Source organism: Lutra lutra, chromosome 13 (genome assembly GCF_902655055.1).
Source record: "Lutra lutra chromosome 13, mLutLut1.2, whole genome shotgun sequence".
In the NCBI taxonomy this organism is placed as follows: domain Eukaryota; kingdom Metazoa; phylum Chordata; class Mammalia; order Carnivora; family Mustelidae; genus Lutra; species Lutra lutra.
The window spans coordinates 21,225,987-21,228,901 of record NC_062290.1 but is presented as its reverse complement, the minus strand read 5'-3'; the positions used below and the strand labels follow the sequence as shown (position 1 = coordinate 21,228,901).

General features: G+C 38.8%; 1 protein-coding gene across 1 annotated transcript; it reads right to left on the bottom strand.

The window, feature by feature from the left end:
- Positions 1-2,350: 2,350 nt before the first annotated feature.
- On the bottom strand, positions 2,351-2,702 carry LOC125083517 (ATP synthase subunit ATP5MJ, mitochondrial). The gene has a single exon (XM_047700198.1). It carries the CDS (start codon positions 2,674-2,676, stop codon positions 2,494-2,496), a length of 183 nt encoding a protein of 60 aa, XP_047556154.1. The 5' UTR covers positions 2,677-2,702; the 3' UTR covers positions 2,351-2,493.
- Positions 2,703-2,915: the final 213 nt, after the last annotated feature.

The following is a 2,915-nucleotide window of genomic DNA, read 5'->3' as shown; positions in this document are numbered from 1 at the left end:
AGTTCAATTAATTCCTAAATATTTTTTACTTTTTTTATTTCTCAGTTCCCACAAGTATGCACATTAGTAAAATCTCTAGGTACATGTAAAACTGTTCATTATTATTAATACATTTTAAAATATTCTAATGTTTGAAATAGCATCTTCTTTAGGAAAAAGTAAACACTTCCTCTTATTTTTTTCATGGAATTAGTAAGATATTGGTGTTTTTATCAATAAATTCACCTTCTGGGTTCTTTTCTCCTTTTTTATTGTAAGATTAAGAAACAGGGCCTAGAGAATAACTCTCAACACTGAATACAGCACTTACAAAATAAGGAAGTCAATGAGTTCTGAATCCAGATACTGATAAAAGGTAAGAAGTAATAACTCGAATAAATGTCTATTTTTTCTGGACTTGAACTTGGTGTAGCACAATGATAATTTCAGGCACACCATAATTTAAGGTTTAAAGGAAGCAATAGTTTTACAGATGTACATTTATCCTCTGAACTTATAAACATTGAAACAATATGCATCAGAGTGACAGAAAACAGGTGTGCTGGCACAAAAAATGCAGCTGTAATGTAGCATATTGTCAAGTATTAAATTCATTTGCAGACCCTTGAAATTTCTTTTAGTATAAGTTAAGTAAACATTAAAGTTACAAAATAACTGTCATTTTTCAAAAAGGGAAATGTAAATTATTCCACATGTAATTTTTTTTAAGGAACCACATCAGCACCACTATCTGAAAACTATGGTGTTTATGCTTAAATTGAATATTTGTTCCATTCCTTTGAGACATTATTGGCTGGGAGCCTCTGCTTTGGAGAATGGATAAATTGGTTTTAGCTCCACTTTGGTGGTTAGATCTGAAACCTGGGCCAGATAGTGATACTGATATCTTTAATTATGTGGTTTTTAAAATTCTGTTTATGTCCTCTGAGGAATTAATGCAATTATCATTTAAAGTTGCTTTCTTTCCTTTTTTTTTTTTCTTTTTTATTGTTGTTGTTGCTAGGGACACTTAAATCTATGCAAGGAGAGGCTTTCAGAATGCTTAGCTTGGCTTTTGTTTGAAAATGTATCCTTGAACCTCTTTGCTCCCAGACTGAGTTTGATAGGGGCCATTTAGGTTGGCAAAAGACCAATCTCGGGTAGAGGAGTCGAGTAGAGTTTGAATCCGAGTTCGTCTACCTAGAGGCTGAGACACTGGAGACAAATAGCTGGGCCTGCTGTGCTCAGTTTTCTCATTTGTGAACTGGACATAATAATGCCTTCCTGACAGGGTTGAAATAAAATTTAAATGATCTGTACGAGACTGTTTCTCTTATGCAGGAAATGGCGCGTGAATTTAGTTTTCTTTCTGTGTTGGCAGGGAGGGGCATACAGGCATTATTTTGCATTTCATTTTCTACTGGATGTCTGTGAATATGTATTTGTATGTATTCATTATTATTGTTCAACACTATAAAGAAGATTAGCACATCATTTCTTTCTCACATGAACCGACTACAAACTATGAACTTCTGTTCTAGGAATACTCTACATCTGAACCCCTCAGGGAGAGATGATGTAGCTATTTTGCAATTTCTGAGAAAGGAGGACAACACTGCCCTCACTGCTGCCACCGCAGGACATGTGTTTCTGCTTTTTAAGTTCTGTCCTAGAATATTAAAAAGCCAGTCTTTCCAACAGACACATGAAAAAGTGCTCCACATCACTCAGCATCAGGGAAATACAAATCAAAACCACAGTGAGATACCACCTCACACCAGTCAGAATGGCTAAAATTAACAAGTCAGGAAATGACAGATACTGGCGAGGTTGCGCAGAAAAGGGAACCCTCCTACACTGTTGGTGGGAATGCAAGCTGGTGCAGCCACTCTGGAAAACAGCATTGAGGTTCCTCCAAAAGTTGAAAATAGAGCTACCCTACCACCCAGCAATCACACTACTGGGTATTTACCCTAAAGATACAAATATAGTGATCCAAAGGGGCACATGCACCCAAATGTTTATAGCAGCAATGCTCACAATAGCCAAACTATGGAAAGAACCTAAATGTCCATCAACAGATGAATGGATAAAGAAGATGTGGTGTATATATATACAATGGAATACTATGCAGCCATCAAAATAAATGAAATCTTGCCATTTGCAATGAAGTGGATGGAACTAGAGGGTATTATGCTGAGCGAAATAAGTCAATTAGAGAAAGACAATTATCATATGATCTCCCTGATATGAGGAATTTGAGAGTTAAAGTGGGGGGTTTGGGGGACAGGGATGGAAAAAATGAAACAAGATGGGATCAGGAGGGAGACAAACCGTAAGAGACTTTTTTTTTTTTTTTTTTTTTTTTTGGTGCACCTCAGTAACATTTATTCACGCCACACAGGACACAACATGTCTGTAAGTGTGCGCAGGGCTCTATGTTCCCCACTAACCGCATGCTGAGACGCACACCAGACGGACACTCCATGCCACGCGCACTCCAAGTACAGCCGGTCAGTGATGGCCGTGGGCAGGCGCAGGACTTGACGCTTTCAAGGCTTTACTTCTTTTATCAGCACTCCTGATTTTATAAACGATGACACTCATCAACCCCATTCCTACCCAAATCTCTTGGTAAACCTGGGTATAGTAGGGCTTCAGGGGGATCCAAACATTTTTAATAAAGCTTTGAAGCATCTCTTGGAAAGGTCACCGAAAGCGCAAGCGCCACGCGGGGCCCGCCGGGAAGGCCCGTAAGAGACTTTTAATCTCACAAAACAAACTGAGGGTTGCCGGGGGAAGGGGGTAGGGAGAGGGTGGTTAGGTTATGGACATTGGGGAGGGTATGTGCTATGGTGAGTGCTGTGAAGTGTGTACGCCTGATGATTCACAGACCTGTACCCTTGGGGCTAATAATACATTATATGTTAATAAAA